The following is a 16,083-nucleotide window of genomic DNA, read 5'->3' as shown; positions in this document are numbered from 1 at the left end:
AGAATAATTCAGAAATGAAAGAGAAAAGAATCTCTACAAAGATTGTGCAAAGCTTGGTGATTCATCTCAATGCATTTAAGCTGGAAATATATTTCTAGTGCAGATTTGACAAGAACCATACGTGGCCTACCGATACGAAGTTTTAAAAATTTTATTGTTATTGTTAAGCTGTTACAGCATTTATGTGAGATTGATGTATGTAGGCATGTGTTTATATGTATATGTGTTAAAAATGGTGGTTACAGGGGCGCCTGGGTGGCGCAGTCGGTTAAGCGTCCGACTTCAGCCAGGTCACGATCTCGCGGTCCGTGAGTTCGAGCCCCGCGTCAGGCTCTGGGCTGATGGCTCAGAGCCTGGAGCCTGCTTCTGATTCTGTGTCTCCCTCTCTCTCTGTGCCTTCCCCCGTTCATGCTCTGTCTCTCTCTGTCCCAAAAATAAATAAACGTTGAAAAAAAAAAATTAAAAAAAAACTGGTGGTTACAGATATCAGAGTGAATCTACATTATTAGCTTCCACACCCTTCCTGATACCCCACCTACAAAATAAGTAGACTTGAAAATAAAACAAGGGTTCATAAAGGCACACGAAGTTGACAGCAAAAAGCTGAATCCTTAATCGCAGGGAGAAAAGCCATTCTGTGAATGAAGGGAAGAATAAGTGAAATACAGGATCTGTCGGAAATGTATTTACAAGACAGTTAGACCTTGAAATCTTATCTAGAGTATAAATGTGAGAGTCTCTGGACTGTAGGGCATTAGCACAGTAGAGGGAGGGTATTAGGGGAGGGGGTAAGGTAAAATATTTTTTAAAGGGAGACTGAGTAACTGAATGTTGAGACTCTTCTTCCCACCCAACTCCTAACATGTTAGCTGCTAAGGTACACACACTCTCCAAGGCAGCAGACTCAAAAGAAGGTTCTCTGGGAAACAGATCAGCTCAAAAGAAAACACCTAAACATACGGACATCCGGAGTTCCCTAAGAAACAGCCCAGCCAGATCATCCCATAGTAAACCCATAACCAACAAACAAGGAGGAGGGCACCTGGCTGGCTCAGTCAACAGAGTGTGCAACTCTTGATCTTGGGGTTGTGGGTTCAAACCCCACGTAGGGTATAGAGATTACTTAAAAATAAATTCTTAAAAAAAAAAAAAAAACAACAAGCTATGGCATCACAGTAGTACCCAATTAGTTGTGTAGTACAACTCTTAAAGATCACCAGATATTTGATGATGGCCTCTATTATAAAAGACAGAGGCCAAAGAAAACAAATGGAAAAAGTAACTTGAAGGAAACAGAGACAATTAAAAGAGAAAAAAAAAAAAAATAGAACTTCCAGTAATATATTTTAAAAACTGAGAAACTAAGAGAAGCAATCAAGAAATATGAAAAGAATGCAATGGGGGAAGGGGTAGGACTAAGAAGAAAAAGGTCATTACAAAGTATAAAAATTAGAAATGAAAAATTTAACAGAAAGGTTGAAAGATGCAGTTATAGAAATATCCCTGAGAGTAAAGAAAAAAGACAAAAATACGCAAACAGAAGGGGTGCCTGGGTGGCTCAGTCAGTTTAGCATCTGACTTTGGCTGAGGTCATCATGATCTCGCAGTTAGTGGGTTCGAGCCCCGCGTCGGGCTCTGTGCTGACAGCTCGGAGCCTGGAGCCTGCTTTGGGTTCTGTGTCTCCCTCTCTCTCTGCCCCTCCCCCACTCGTACTCTGTCTCTCCATCTCTCTCAAAAATAAATAAAACATTAAAACACGTATATATACACACACGACAGAAGATGAAAAGATAATTTTGAGAACCTGTCCAGGAAATGGAAGGTCTGGAAAAACATCAGTGAAAACAAAAGGAAGGAAATCATTAAAGAAATAATTCAAGGGGTGCCTGAGGGGTGACTCAGCTGGTTAAGCATCCAACTCTTGATTTTGGCTCAGGTCATGATCTCACAGCTCGTGAGTTTGAGCCCCGCATCGCACTCTGTGCTGACAGCATGGAGCTTGCTTGGGATTCTCTCTCTCTCCTTCTATCTCTGCCTCTCCCCAACTTGTGCGTGTGTGCACACACACTCTCTTTCTCTCTCTCAAAAATACACATTTTTTTTAAAAGAAGAAATAATTCAAGAAAATTTCCTGGAACCGAAAAACCATGACTTTCTAAATTGAAAAGGTCTGTCAAATGTTCAACACGATGTTTAAAAACAGAGCCACATCAAGGTTTTTAGAACACTGAAAAAAGAAGATTCTGTCAAATTTGAGAGAGAACAGATTTCTTAAAAAGATAAAGAATTTTAGAATAATATTAAACTTTTAAAATGCAACACTTGAAACGACAACATACTGTAGCTGTAAAACTGTGAAAAAGGAACTATTTCAAATAGTTATATCCAACCAAAGTATCCCAAGTTCTCAAAAATTACTTCCTTTTCTTTCTCCTTTACTTTCTATTATAAATAGAGTTTATAATCTTCAAAATGATCGGAGTAAACAAAGAGGAAGCCATGGGATTTGGGAAATGAGATCCAACAAAAAAGAGGTGAAGACAATCCCCAGGATAATCGTGAAGGGAGCGTTCAGGATGAAAGGTCTGTAGCAGGCCTAGAGAGGACAGCAGGTCAGAAGGCATCAAAAAGTGCCTTATGAACCAAGGCACTTCATAAACATGAAGTTGATGGTCTACGTATGAATAACTTTAACTGAGAATATACGAAGCTTTAAAAATAGACAAATATTTTGTGTCCTGAGACAATATGTTCACACTGTTAGATTTATATTTAATGTAGTTAGAGTAAGTCAAGCCATATTCTCACCAATATTTTAAAAACTGCTATCAGGCTCAATCCTTCATTGATGAAGCAATGTAGCTCTTTTAAATTATTTTTAAAAAGATGTCTGCTGGTGAGATTTAAGACATTATTCACAGATCATCCAAGGACCTGGATGCATCAGACACTGAGATATTTATCCATATTTTAATACACAGTAGTTTCTTCAACATGGAGAAGAATGTTTTATTCCTTTGTAGTAGTTCAAAGTTGAGAAACCATTTGAGAAGTGAAAATGCAGGAGAGCACATAATAGGCCCTTAATACAAACACTTGCTGAGATTGCTCTTTCTTTTCCAATCTATAAACAAGAAAAGGCAAGTGAAGATAAAGTTAACTCTGTATTTTACATATACACATAAACACACATTCATGTACACACACACAACATACATTCACAAATATTTAAAATTTCTCCCGTAGCTCTATGTGAGTTTTCAATTTCATTTTTTAATATATTTTACAATTTTAACTCAAATGAGTAAGCTTCAAAAACGTGTTTTCTTACAGAGACTGGATGTTGAAAGAAATTTTAAACAATATCGCCTTTACTAAATAGAACAACAGAAGTATTTTTGTAAGAGTTGTCATTCTTAGATAGTATGGGCAAAGAATATTTCCCAGAGATGAATGATTAACCTGTTGAATTCAAAAAGGCTTATTATGTCCATCACAGGAATAAAAGGCACAGCATAAGGAATATAGTCAATGATACTTAATAGGGTTGTATGGTGACAGATGGTAGCTACACTTGCGGTGAGTATAGCCAAATGTATAAACTTGTGGAATCGCTATTGTGCACCTGAAACTAATGTAACACTGTGTCAACTATACTCAGATAATTTTTTAAAAAGACTTATTCCAAAAGACTTTATAAGTATTTAATTAGCTTTGACAAACAAGTTGACTAATCAGAACTGATTCTTAAGTAGATAACGAAACGATCTGAAAAATACACAAAAACAAACATGGCTTAAAGTTCTCCGGGTACAGAATACATAATAGAAGTTGCGAATTCACACATACATAGGTGGAGTGGTGAGGGTACAAAATGGAGAATGTGCTCAGTTCCAGATAATCATTACCACGTGAGCACAGACTCAGACCTCTAGATCATTACGTTTCTCTAAGAGAAAACTCTTTGTGAATTTTCCTATTGTCAAATCTTGATAGTAATTCATTTTTTTCATTTAGCTAATTTTTTTCAGCTCATCAAAACAGGTATGTGTTCTGAATTCAATTTCTAGAGTTTATGGGGCTTGTAGTATATGCCCTCTAAAATTGAGACCCAGATTTACCTCTGTGTTAGACAGAATCGTGTATCAGATTTACTTCTGTGTTAGATATAATAGTGTATCAAATATAAATACACTTGGAGAGAATGAATGAATTCATGTGAATGTGACTAAGGATTCAAATGATTCAATGCATACTTTTTGAATACCACTTGACCCAGACCTTGTACAAGTCACTATGGTGGAATAAAGAGGTGACTGGACATTAGTAATTAACGTAAGTTTCCGATCTTTCTCTGTCTTCTAAAAATGGGCGAATAATTTATCATCCAAACCAAGGCACTTCTGGGAGTGAAAAGAGCTGTGTTAATAATCAGGCTGAGAGGGGTACCTGGGTGGCTCAGTCAGTTGAGTGTCTGACTCTTGGTTTCGGCTGAGGTCATGATCTCGCAGTTCATGAGTTCGAGCCCTGTGTCGGGCTCTGCACTGACCGTGTGGAGCCTGCTCGGGATTCTCTCTCTCCCCCCTCTCTCTACCCTTTCCTTGATGTACTCTCTGCCTCTCTCAAAATAAGTAAAATAAACTTTACCAAAAAAATAATTAGGCTAAGAACAACAGGCGTAAACTGGGACCCTGCCAGACAAACCAGGCTGTACAGTCACCCTACCTAACAGAAACCAGTCTGCTTCAGTCTCCTCCCCTCTGCCTACCCATGCTCACACAGTCCAAGGAAAATCCTGCCTTGCCAGGCTATCTCTTCAGACTGTAACAGAGAATTAGAAGGAAAGGGGGTAAAAAGGAAGTCGAGAGTTGTCTTATGATAGGAAGAGTTAGAATTGTTTCCTAAGATTTTTGTTTTGTTTTGTATTTAAGAGGTACACAATCAGCGGCAGAGTGGAATGACAACAGATGGGTGAGGGGGAAAAAAGAAAAACTGCTAGAGACTGCATGTTGCCTTCATGTCATTTAATCAAGAGAGGTAAAAACACTCAAGCTAGCTGAAAATCCTTTTGTTGCATAGACTTGGACTACCATCCTTAACCAGAGAGGACATGGTTTTATGAATGCGGCAGAAGTAGAAGACATGGTCCTGCAATCTAGGGGGTCAAATTTTATTTGGGGAGAAAAAGACTAACAAAGAATTAATACAGTGTGATACAAAATTGAGTGCTCAATTGTAGCATAGGAACTGCAAACCTGTAGGACTTGAGAAAGATCAAACAGAGCAATAGGAATCAATCTCCCCTTCTTGTTGTTCTCGTTTCTCCTCAAAAGGATCAGGGGACAGGCACAAGCAGAGGAGTTCTCAGTTGTATGTAATGACAGTCCAACCAATCCCCACGAAGCTCTGATTGGGTGATCAAATATTAAAATAAAAACAAAGTCCAGGATTAATCAAAATACTGGGTTTTTTTTTCCCCCCGTTGACTATCACACTATCAAAAATGATACTTTATTTAAGTTGTGATTCTGGATTCCACCACACCTTTCAGTCAGAAACTAAGGGACCCGTGGTAAATGGCAATGACACAGAAGTCTGGCCTCCAACAACATGGATGGGCCAAAGCTTCAAACACACCATGAATTTACCACCAGGAACAAAGACTCTACCTGATCCAACATAATAGAGTTGGCAGATTGTGAGCATGGGGGGCATCTACAACACACAGAATACATCCATATTTTCCAGCCCATATACACAGAACGATCTGCAACTTTTCCTCATTCCTTCCATGGACCGTCCCCACCTCCCCAGGATAAAAGACAATAGTCAGATACAGGGAAAGGCGGCGGGGGGGGGGGGGGGGGGGGGGAGGGGGGGCGGGCGGTGAAGGGTGAGAGGGAAGAACATAAGAAAAATGAGATACATATATACAGACACTAAATTCATTGAATCACCAAATATTTTGTCCACATCAAGCATTCATCGAGGGATACAACATACACGGGCCACACAAGTATCCAAATATCCATAATTCCCTGTGGAAAGGCTGGCCACAATCCAAACAACTTTGGTATAAACAAGAATATCCTTTCTGTCAAGCTTTCTGTGTGACTTCTGTTTCTGTTAAGCAATTTTTAAATATCATTATAGCCCTAAGCTTGAGAAACACTTGAGTACCTCAGAGAAAGGGCTATGTAAAAACACAAATCACTCTACTATTATATTACTGTGCAAAAAGCAGGACTTCCCAAAAAGGAGAAAAAAAAAAAAACAAAAAACAAAAAAAAACCCTGACATAAAACAAAACCCACATTAGGTTTCAGACTATTAAAAGAAAATGCATTCTCTTGCCCCATCCTCACTCCCCAAATCCCCGCTCCATTAGATTGTCAACTACCTTGCAGGAACCCTACAGAGCCCATTTCCAGTGACCTTTAATCAGTCTCCTCTGAGACACAATCCACTGGACAGAATTCTTTTCCATTTGCCAAAGTTATTTTCTAGCACTCCAAGTTACCACTTTTAGTTCCAATTCCCACCGTGAACTTTTAAAATTCATTTCTCGCCACTTTGGAGAAATGCTACCTTCAAGAAATACAGAATAGCTCTAAATTCCTGTGTAACAACCTCATAAATATTAATTTTTAAGCAAGTTATCTTTATCTGAGTATCGGTTTCCTCATCCCTTGCCACATAAAGAAAACTAAATGGGAATAATATTCACAAAGCTCCTGATAAATCTGGGGGGGGGGGAGGGGGAGGGTGCAAAAAAGAAGATGGAGAAAGAAGTGGTATTACTCAGCATTTGCTCAGAGGAGGGAAGAAAAAAAGACTTGCTTGGCATAGGTCTCTTCTGCTAAAACTTGGAGGCACTTAAATTAGGAACATCCCTGCAACTACTTAAAGGAGGTTTGAAAAACTAGCAGGTTTATGGCAATGATGTGAACTATGCTCCAGTGTTACTGCGGTCACGAAGCATAACACACATTGGTGAGTCTAGAAAGGATTACAGGGTTTATTTCACTCTTTTCTCATGATAGCAGCACCTACTATTAAGAATCATTTCAACTCTGTAATTTTTTATTTCAAATAAAAAAAAAATTTTTTTAGGGGCACCTGGGCGGCTCAGTCAGTTAAGCATCTGACTTCTTAATTTCAGCTCAGGTCATGATCTACAGACATGATATCAAGGCCTACATCAGGGCTTGGGAATCCCCTGCATGGGATTCTCTCTCTGTCCCTCTCCTGCCTGCATGTGCGCTTGCTCTCGTTCTCTCAAAATAAACATTATAAAAAAAAACAAGAAACAAAAAACCTCTTGCCCACAAAGACTACATAGTACATGAATACTGTGATTCTCAAGACGGGCTAAGAGCCAAACCTAATGTCAGTGTGGCCTATCACCAGCTCCCCACTGACATGGGGCCTACCACAGTCTAGGGGCCCCTGACCATTACCCACACATAATAACCATGTAATGCACTAAAACTTAAAATTTATTTTTTAACAAAACTTAAAATTGTCAATGCCCAAGCTCAATATTCTGCCACCACCTGAGCTCTTAAGCCTCTTTGGTACTCCCCCCGACCTAATACGGGGAGAGGATGATTTGATCTCTGATTTATCATCTCGTAAGTCCATTGGGAGATGAAGACAATTAATGTGGAACATGCTGTGAGCTCCCTAGAGAAAAGTGCAATTTTAAAACAAAATATTTTATATTTTCTTCACTGGTAAAATGAATTGCTCCTTTTTTTTCCACAGTGCTGTACTTAGCAATTCAAGATTTTATCACAGCTTTCTGTCAAAAATATTAATACTCAATTTGGAAGTTAAAGAATATCTACGCTTTTTCAAAATGAAAAGAACACTGTTTATTCCAGTTATAAATCTAATAAATATGTGTCATAAAAAAATCCATTAGTACTGGAAAGGATAAAGAAGAAAGTAGTAATCAACCATAACCCTAATGCCCCAACAAAACATGAGGGGCATTACGACATAGTTCTATGCATATACATACATACACACATAATTAATGGATATCTATGTATTTTACAGAAGATCATATTCCCTAAAGTGATTTTTTTAACCTAATATGATTTAAAAATCTTGAACAGCTACATAATATTTTATGTCCATGGATTATCCATAATCAACCAGTCATCTAAAATTAAAGTTTTATGCTTTTTCCAGTTGTTCTTTGTGCTACAATGAACTCTTTTGCATTCCAGGCTTGCATAATGGTTTCATCAGTTTTTAGAAAAGCAATTATTAGTCAAAATGATACGGATACTTAAAATTATAAAAGATATGGCAGATCGCCTCTAAAAGTAGAATCATTTACCCTCCAACCAATAGCAGTTGAAAAGGCCCATTTCCCTATAATTCAATGGTTATTGCCTATCTTCTCTCATCTTTGCCAATTTGATAAACAAAAATTTTATTTCACTGTTTTAATTGTTTCATTACTTCATTTCTGGTAAAGTAATTATTTGATGTGTTTATAGAGCATTGGTTTTGGGAGTGTTTTTTTGTTTTTGTGGGTGTGTGTGAAACAACTTGTCCTAATCTTTGGCTATGTTCTGCCCTTTTCATATGGATCTGCAGTCTGTTTTTGCTATTGCTTTGTGGGAGCTCTTCACTCAATAAAGGAAATACATCTTTGTCTGCATATATGTCACAAATAATACCAGTTTGTCATTTGTCTTTCAACTTTTTTGATGCTTTTTGAATAAAGTTACTTTTAAAATCTTGATTTAGTCAATATATTCATCTTTAAATTCATGGGGTTTGGGTCACTATCCGAAGGCCCTTCCTTTTTTTTATTATTAAATTATTCATCTGAAATATCTCAAAGTGGAGCGCTAGGATTTTTAATTAAATATTTAATCCAGCTTAAATTTGTATCAGTACATGGGGCGCCTGGGTGGCGCAGTCGGTTAAGCATCCGACTTCAGCCAGGTCACGATCTCGCGGTCCGTGAGTTCGAGCCTCGCGTCGGGCTCTGGGCTGATGGCTCGGAGCCTGGAGCCTGTTTCCGATTCTGTGTCTCCCTCTCTCTCTGCCCCTCCCCCATTCATGCTCTGTCTCTCTCTGTCCCAAAAATAAATAAACGTTGAAAAAAAAAAAAAAATTCTAAATTTGTATCAGTACATAACATAAAGGAGAGATTCAGTTGTAATATTTTTTCTAAATTTTTAATCAATGGTTCCCAACACCATTTATTGAAGAATCATCGTTTCCTTTCTTACTGACACTCCATCTTCATCGTATGATAAATCGCATATATTTATATCTTTCTGAACTCTTTTCTAAAACACAGCTTTATATGTGTATTTCTGCACTGATACTCACTGTTTTAATTATGTAACTTTGCACTGTGTTTTCACATAACAAAATAATGCAAAATATGAAAACAGGATGGCACACACCAAAAATATTTCCTAACTTGTGTTATTTTACAATATTAAAATACTGCAAAGGTTCAAGATTAACAAATGAGACAAATGATATGAATACTAACAATAAAAACTAACACACACATATTAGGAACACACATAATTTACAGCTTACATAGTGCTTTCACATTACCTAACACTATGTCCACCACACTAGAAACTATTGTTCCTTACCCAATCATAATAAGGAACTCAGATTTGTTAACTCACCTATGATCACATAGTAAATGGCAGAACTACAACCTGAATTTCATATTCCATGATCCTTCCATGAACCCACTAAGTTAAAAATAGAGCAATTACCTATAAAAGCTCAAAAAATTTTTTAATGTTTATTTATTTATGAGAGAGAGAGAGAGATAGAGAGCGAGCAGGGGAGAGACAGAGAGAGAGAGGGACAGAATCCCAAGCAGGCTCTGTGCCATCAGCACAGAGCCTGATGTGGGGCTTGAACCCATGAACCATGAGTTCGCAACCTGAGCCGAAACCAAGAGTTGGATGCTTAACCCACTGAGCCACCCAGGCGCCCCCCAAATTTCTTATTTTTAAGCAAACTATCTTACCAAGTATACATTCTCTACACACACACATATATAAACACACACGTATAACTACACATAGGTATTATACACCTATACACATACATACTCACACGTGCATGTGAATGCACACACATACCTTTATTTGAATGAAGAAAAAATTTTTAAATCCAAGCTGATATTCCTGAAGCTTTGATAATTCCACCAATATTACAGACCCTAACTATGTAACACAAAACAATGAAACAAGAACTAAAAATTGGGACTATATTTCCTTAGAGATGGTTACCTTCTCTTGGTTTCCCAAATGCAGTTAAAATACAAAATATTTTCTTTTTTTTTAATGTTTATTTATTTTTGAGAGAGAGAGAGACACAGCACAAGCAGGGGAGGGTCAGAGAAAGAGAGAGACAGAGCATGAGTGGAGGAGAGGCAGAGAGGGAGACGCAGAATCCAAAACAGACTCCAGGCTCTGAGCTGTCAGCACAGGGCCCAATGCGGGGCTCATAATCAGCTGTGAGACCATGACCTGAGCCAAAGTTGAACGCTTAACCGACTGAGCCACCCAGGCACCCCAAATATTTTCATTTTCTAGTAAGAATATTTCCTCAGGTAGTAATTATTACTAAACTGAAAAAGATCCGTTTTGGATACCTAATAAAACAGGTCCCACTATCAGACCACCAGGAAGGATCTAAAAGCAGGAGACTATAGCTGTGTATATTAAAAATCCAGATCAGCCCTGAGATTCACTGGGGGAAAAAATTGCTATCATCAAATGTGAGAGTATATAAGGCAGAGGGTCTACAAATTTCCCCAGGAGACTATGGTATACCAACCACCATGTCATGTAGCCCAGCCAGGAGAAAAAAAAATTTTTTTCAAAGAATGGTAGAAGGGGTCTTACCAATACATTCTCCCAATTTAAGCTGCAGTGTTAGCCAAAGATCCTGAGCCACACAAGGTTACTATAGGGATACATTATTATTGATTTCCTATCCTTTAAAAGCTTATACATATTATATTGCATATATCATGCACAATAAATTGTATGAAAAGTATTATTACCTCATCTATTCAAGCTGTCAAATGAAGGATGATGTGATAAAAAAGTAAAAAATGAAGCTATTATATCCCCAAGCACTGATGAGACTTTACAAATACCAAATAGTTATATTATGTAATATGACAACCAAATTTGAATCAATTAAGCCTTAGAGAGGATCACATTCTTAAAAAATTAGTTTTAGTAGAGGAAAGAGATGACTTTGGAGAAAGAGAAGAAGTGGGTTTGGAAGAGACGGCATAATGGGACTTCTTTGATTAGAGGTCAGGGACTTGCTAGAAAGGAGACTCTGCCCACAGGGAAAACAGAAGCAAGTGATCTGCTCCAGTGCTTGGCAGGGCACTCTTGTTACCCAACGTATTCAAGCGACATGTTACATGAAACACAGAAGCAGCCAGTACCCCACATGAGGTAAAGGATGCCAGCCTATACTTTTCCCTAGGTAGCATGATGGCATCTCTTTCCAGGCATGAGGAATCGATAGCAGACATAACCCCTCCATAGGGCAGCTTTGATACTTGCAAAGGAAATAGGTTCTCAAGTAGTAGACCCGAAGAATGAAATACACATACCTATCCCTAAATAGAGGAAAGCAGAAAGGGAGCTTGACTTTCAAAATAATGTGTTCTCCACAATAGCAAATATATTCTTTGGGGCAGTGAATCATTATGCCAAGATGACTGTGTGAGATTCATTTTTAATTTTTTCCTACAGCATTCAAAGGAATTCAAACTCTGAGAGGATATCACAAAAATATAAAACACTTCACAGGTCACACATTTAGAAACACAAAACACTTGAAACTAATAAAGGTAAATAGAATTTTTTTTCTAATCTTTCAGGAAATAAGGAACTACCCAGAAATTTCATTTGTTTTCCAAAATTAAAGACATTTCCATATCTTTTTTATTAGAGAACAAATTCAGGAACAAAGACTGATCCTCTCATCTTTGAAAATTTACAATAAAATCATTACTTGGTTTTAAAAATTAACTTAAAATGGAGATTAATGGTTCCATTAAGCCATGAATAGATTTTGTATACACAAACACACACACACACACACATTTTATACATATACACGTATCAGGTTTTTATACCTTTAAAATATGTTAGTCATTTTTTCTATTATTTGGCAGTTCTGTTAACCTGGACTATTCCTGACACAAATGAATAATTCCATCTATTGGTTCTCTCACAGTATTAGAAACTTTTTTCCTTATTTTAAATATCTTTCAGTGTACCATCAATGTATTTACTACCATGGCGGTCATTTAGGAATAGATATTCTTATATAGAACTTCTGATCTCTATCAAGATTAACAAGACCAAAAATATTCCTGTTTTTAAAGCTAGAAGTACAAAAATTAAACTGATATTGAAAACAAAAGACAAAAAAATTAACTCAAACTCAGGAAAATTTTTTTTTTGTATTGATGGATTGCTGAATATATTAAATATATGAAAAATAAATCAAATGGAAATGCTTCAGCTTACATCTTCATATGTTTACATGATGAAAACTTAGGGTTATTATTCAAGTTACTTATTCAAATTATAGTATGCTGTGAGACAGAATTATGATTGTGGCGCCCTCTGCTGGGTTTTCTAGTCACAGACTCAACCTAATATCCCTATCAGGTTAAAATCAAACATTTGAGGCATCAAGTGATAAACCACTTTTTCAGTCACTGACCATTTTAAAGAGTGTATAAAAGATTAAATAATCAAAATCCATTTTATCATAACAGGATTTTACCAATTTATCATTAAGTAAAATATCAGTACAGATTTTTCTTTTAAAATAGGAAGATAATATAAAAATTACACTAAACATGTTTTAATAGGTCTTATTTTTGTCACCACTTCCATCCCTTGGCAATATATTCACATTTTTTTTAAAATTTTTTTTCAACGTTTATTTATTTTTGGGACAGAGAGAGACAGAGCATGAACGGGGGAGGGGCAGAGAGAGAGGGAGACACAGAATCGGAAACAGGCTCCAGGCTCTGAGCCATCAGCCCAGAGCCCGACGCGGGGCTCGAACTCACGGACCGCGAGATCGTGACCTGGCTGAAGTCGGATGCTTAACCGACTGCGCCACCCAGGCGCCCCAATATATTCACATTTTTAACACAACATTTGTGACAAGACTTTTTGATAAATTGCTATTTTGGTAATTTGATGTATTTTTTTCCTACCTTGTTAGTTCAATCAAAATAGTTTACTTTAAAACATGAGAACAACCCTTAATATTCTCTTCATTATTAGAAAAAGATGGAAAGATGTTCTAGAGGTACTCATCACAAGTAATAATTAATAAATAGCTTCCATTTCCTGAACGTCAACTATGAGGAATATGTGTTATACACTTTCTATGTATTATATCCGGTTCTAAGAGATAATATAAACTCATATAAATTGACATAATGTAAATTGCTCAAGATGAATTTCAGAGCCAAGACTCAAACGTAGGTGAGTCTCATTCAAAGACTCAAACCTTTCCACCAAACAATACAACATCAGTAAAAAAGTACCTTCTGCATGCAATTTCTCCATTTGTCAATGCAACAACTGGGGGTGGATGAAGGCGGTGTGGAGTAAGTTGATGAGAAAAAAATGTCAGAGGAGGACAAGACAGGCATTCGTGCATAAAATAATAACGTAGACCTTTATGAAAATATTTTTATTTTACATGATGCTGCCAGCTAGTGGCCCTATTTCATACTAGAAACAATACTTCATTTTTACATTACTGAATCAAAAAATTCCACATTTAACATTCTAGGACCATGTTCCTAAATTATATATGCATAAACCTGACTTAGTGATATTTTACATTAAAAGGAGAATGTCTCCTCAAACACCACTAGCATCCCTTGTCCTAACCCCCCATAAAATGGAGATACGCCTAAGTGGGAAAGAATTCAGCAAGTGCCAACATGTAGAAACTAAAAGGCAAACCTGTCACTATCTATGAAAAAGGAACCCATATGATTTGAATATTTTTGGATAATTTTAGGATACTTTTAGATTCCTTAGTGACAAAATACATAAATATTTGTCTATATTATGAAAAGCTTGCCATAGGTGAGCATAAAAACAAAATTATTGCCTGAGTATTGCTCAGGCATGATTCTATGCAGATGTAAAATTAGAGCGCATCTGATAAAGTAATACTGTTAGCAAAGTACATTAGTTCAGAGAAAATATACAGCAACAAAACTTCCTTTGAGAAAAAAGTATCTGAGTACAATTTTTACATTTGAAAAGGTCATATTACACAAATCATTCACTATCTGAAGAGAAATATCCTAGGCAACACACATGAAGGAGGGGTACGCAGCTCTTCATCATATGTTGTTTAACATGGTGATAAAAATATATTATTGGCTGATTTCTTCCATCATATGACATAATTATTTTTTTTTATTTTTTTTAACGTTTACTTATTTTTGAGAGACAGAGAGAGACAGAGTGCAGGGGAGGAGCAGAGAGAGAGCGAGACGCAGAATCTGAAGCAGGCTCCAGGCTCTGCGCTGTCAGCACAGAGCCCGACGCGGGGCTTGAACTCACGAACCCTGAGATCGTGACCTGAGCCAAAGTCGGACGCTTAACTGACTGAGCTACCCAGGCAGCCCAACATGATAATTATTTAGATAATTCTCTCAGTGAAGAAATTTATCCTGACAATCAGCTTAGATGAAAAGGCAACGTGTTCTATATTATAATACTGCATAAAACAAAAACCTTCTGGCATTATATTCACAGCAAGGGAAACAAATGGTTTTATTCTGTAATGAAAAAGGAAAGCAGGAAGTGGAAACGAAAGTACCCAAGATATAGCAAAGAAGAAAGAGACAGCCCATCCGTTGGATTAACTGAGAAGGTCAAAATGGAAACAAGAAAAAGAGACAGTCCAGGGTTCCTTTTGACCTACATTCTGTTATACACACACATATGCATGTACGCACACACACACACACACACACACACTCACACAACTGCAAAGTGTAAAGACACCCTTATCCTACTGAGTAGGTGCATCTTACATGATGCTGATTTTGCAGCAGGAAACAATAAAAGTTTGTATTACACACACACACACATGCACACACATCATTACAATAAACCTTAGTGAGAAAAACACTAATTATAAATTCATTTTAAAACACTAAAAATATTTCCACAAAGGGAACATGCAACTTACAAACATTTCCTGTATTGTCAAAGCTGGTAAGAACATCTTCAACATTCAAAGATCCATTATTATGCCTAGGAAGGAATAAAACATTTTAGTCAATGATTCTGAAATATTAACATTAATGTTTTTAAAAGCTGAGACACTGTATTGTGATGCACCCACTCAACACTAATAAACCCTTCGCTGCTATATTTTCAAAATATTTTCTGCCCACTAGAGGGAGAAGGAAAAGAAGTAACAGAATACATTCCTCAGGATATTTAATGTGATGATATTCTTGCTGAGTAATCTACATTTTAAAGTATTAATAAATATTTATCATTTTTGTTTTAGTTATATAAAGATAAGGTAGATTATTAAAGACAACAAAACAAAACCATACCTTTAAGAATCTCAAAAGAGAAATAAACTGTCAACTCCACAACCACACTCAACAATATACAGATTTCCTCCATACCGGCCCAACAAACTCAGAACTTCAGTCACAAAGAACTAACCCACCTTCAGATCTGCACGATCTACCTACAGAAAGTTCTAAATGTCAGGGGGCCAATAGTTTCATATCTTTTGCCCGCTAACCTTAATTCCACTCCCTTTTAATTCTAATCTCTCTTCACTTGGCAGCCCCTGAAATATCTAATTTGATTGCTGATATTTCATTAATACTTACAAAAGATACTATTCTTCATATACAAACATATACAAATGGGCCTTATTGTCAACAGGTCACAGAGTTTGAGACACTTTTCCAGGGGTGATTAAACACAAAAATTGTTGCTAATGCGTCCACAATCTTCCATATTCTCCCCT

The 16,083-nt window shown here is 36.9% G+C and overlaps 1 protein-coding gene across 1 annotated transcript in view; it reads right to left on the bottom strand.

The window, feature by feature from the left end:
* The window catches only part of CAMKMT (calmodulin-lysine N-methyltransferase), a 408,013-nt gene that overhangs the window by 368,991 nt on the left and 22,939 nt on the right, over positions 1–16,083 (bottom strand). Inside the window, exon 3 of the mRNA XM_047068184.1 lies at positions 15,280–15,344. Within this exon, the coding sequence (XP_046924140.1) occupies positions 15,280–15,344 (65 nt within the window). The remainder of the gene's footprint in view (positions 1–15,279; positions 15,345–16,083) is intronic.

The sequence above is a fragment of the Lynx rufus genome, unplaced genomic scaffold (assembly GCF_022079265.1).
Source record: "Lynx rufus isolate CCGP_SWC_20201006 ecotype Redwood Valley unplaced genomic scaffold, mLynRuf1.p SCAF_8, whole genome shotgun sequence".
NCBI lineage: Eukaryota > Metazoa > Chordata > Mammalia > Carnivora > Felidae > Lynx > Lynx rufus.
Note: the sequence above shows the minus strand (reverse complement) of the source record. Positions and strands in the feature narration are given on the sequence as shown.